Source organism: Ictalurus punctatus, chromosome 5, assembly GCF_001660625.3.
Source record: "Ictalurus punctatus breed USDA103 chromosome 5, Coco_2.0, whole genome shotgun sequence".
NCBI classification, from domain to species: Eukaryota; Metazoa; Chordata; class Actinopteri; order Siluriformes; family Ictaluridae; genus Ictalurus; species Ictalurus punctatus.
Genome location: NC_030420.2, coordinates 3,039,818 through 3,042,317, shown reverse-complemented (window position 1 = coordinate 3,042,317; position 2,500 = coordinate 3,039,818). Strand labels below are relative to the sequence as shown.

Below are 2,500 nucleotides of genomic sequence, written 5' to 3'. Positions count from 1 at the left end.
TTCTTTTTTTCTTTCGCAGATTTTTCGATGTGTTTCCCATGGAAAGCTGGCGAATCAACACATCCTCACGTCCATCCGTACCACAATCCACACACAGAAATATGTCCCTTGTTAAACCGAATAAATGTTCCGTTTCAGAACACCCCCCCCCACACACACACACCCCCCCCCCCACCCCCCCCACCCCACGGACGCCAGCCAGCTCTGCTTTTTCTTTTGGCAAAGCGCGTGTTGTGTTTTAGGGTTCTCAAAGAAGGGCATGCGCTGGGAAACGATGGAAACTGAAATAGATCTCCATGGTTAGAATAGGCAGGGTGGACCCGTGTGAACCCCTTGCACTTAGGCAGTGTGCCTCTTTTCTTTTCACTCACTGACACAGAACTACTAAGGCAGGGGGAAGAAGAAAAAAAAAAGAAAAAAAATTCTGAGATGTGTGGAAACGTAATAAAGAAGGGTTTTTATTTATTTATTTAGCTGAGTTGGAAATAAGCCCTTCTTATGGCTTTTTTTTTTTCTTTTTTGTGGAATTTTATGAGCTGTCCCAGTGAGTTTACACCCAATTATGTTAATGTTGTTTATGAATGAATAACATGATGTTTGCTTTCGCCGTCATAGGCGCTTTATACTCTAGGTCTGCCATCGAATGATGCTGCGAATGTAAAGAAACTCCCAAGAATCCCATTAAACTGGTCTAAACGTGAGCTGACGCACGACGTTTGCTATTCTGGACGCTTCGGAACATCGTCCCCGACCCTGAGTTCCTTCTGCGGGAGGTTCTTCGTAGATGAGTCACAAAACAAAGGTCTTTCTCAGTCGAATGTACTACACTGACTGCTTGGAAAGTGGTGAGATCAGTGATGTCCTCTTACCAGTTGGTGCGTTAGCATGATTCTGATCAGTGGCTCTGACGACAGGTTGACCGAGAGGGCAGGAGAGGGCTCCACCTTCAGGGAGATCAGATAGCTGGCCACCTGGATCTTATGGTCCTTAAATCCCGCCGCCTCGTCGATCCTGGGGGAACCGGGATGAGAAGTCAGTTCAGAAACACGTCCGATAAAACCGCTAATTACCGATGACGAGCGGAGACGTTGATGTTTTAGACATCGGGTTAACCGTATTCTCAGAGTTTAGGGCGGGGTGCGGATGACTTTAGTACTTCAGAGCGTGCGACTGAAAGGTCTGGCGTCTAGTACGAGTAGATGCCAGTGAAGGAGTTTGTGTATAGAGGAGGAGAAGTCTTCTTGTAAAGCCTGTCTGCAAGACCCGAGCGCTCCATAGGCTTAGGGAAATATTTGTAGCCTGAGAGAGAGCGGACGAGAGAGAGTAAGTTAGAGAGAGAGAGCGAGAGAGAGAGAGAGACAGACTAGTCGCTATGTAGATTGATAGATTAGACATTTAATGTTTACATTTAACAGAGGATAGTTTTGATTCCTGGTGTCGATGGTGAATCTCTGTGCCTGAGGATGACACTGGTTTGTTCAGAGGATCAGAGAGAGAGAGAGAGAGAGAGAGAGAGAGAGAGAGACACCGAGACCTTCATCCATAAATATCACTGCTTCCATGCACACACAATTGGCAGAAACAGCCCTGATGGATAGATCTAGCGTAGTGCACTATACCCAGAGTGCCACCCTGTTTACACGTGGTAGACACCAGCCGGGCTGTATAGTTTAAACATAAAAGAATTCACTGCTGAGTAAAAGAGAGCCGTATCGCAGTAACGATGCATGCTCACAGACGAAAGCGGACGCCGAAGTTACCCCTGCCCGGAAAAGAAGGAGTTAAGAAAAGAATCGCCCTGACATGTTAAATGCCAGGCTGGCACAGAGTCAAGCAGACTGGCGAGGGCTTCTATTCCCAGTGCCAAGCAATACTAGATATACACGAGGTCAAAGAAGAATAGCGAGGGTTGTACAAGCAAACCAGGCTCAAAACGCCGTCTCGAACGCGTCGGAATAAGAACACGAACGAGAAGCCCTACTGACTGCCGAGGAATGAGAACATCGCCACAGGTTCCCTGCGTATCATGCTGATGAATTAATCCAAGTCGGCGGAGGCGTGTGAACAGCACAGGCTGGTGTAACAGGGTTTTTCTCCCGGAACACGTTACGTCACGCCTACCCAGTACTTACAAATAAATATACACGACCAGCTCCGAAAATACTTCCACAGGACTGGAATTCACCCCGACCCGTTATCTTAGAGCATGTCCGGGGAGTCGAACGGGAACGGATACTAAAACTCCCCTGGGTATACGGCGATATGAACCGAGACGCCGGATTAGCTCGTGATTCCACCGCGATCGCGCGTCTCAGACGGCAAGAGAGCGCGTTATCGGAAACGCTAAGGGTTGGGAGGATCGCAGCAAGCGGGCGGACGAGAACGGGACACGATAAGAGCACGCTCGGGAGGAACACATTCACACAACACAACACAGAGACACACACGACATCTAAGGAGAAACACACAACAAACCTTGTTCTCAGAGGGCTGATCTGCT

General features: G+C 48.3%; 1 protein-coding gene across 3 annotated transcripts in view; it reads right to left on the bottom strand.

The window, feature by feature from the left end:
- The window catches only part of adgrd1 (adhesion G protein-coupled receptor D1), a 53,618-nt gene that overhangs the window by 29,011 nt on the left and 22,107 nt on the right, over positions 1-2,500 (bottom strand). For all 3 annotated transcript variants that reach the window (XM_053680072.1, XM_053680073.1, XM_053680074.1), the window contains 2 exons: positions 2,476-2,500; positions 870-1,011 (listed from right to left, as the gene is read on the bottom strand). The exon at positions 2,476-2,500 is cut by the window's right edge and continues 51 nt beyond it. In XM_053680072.1, coding sequence (XP_053536047.1) covers positions 870-1,011; positions 2,476-2,500 — 167 coding nt within the window. The remainder of the gene's footprint in view (positions 1-869; positions 1,012-2,475) is intronic.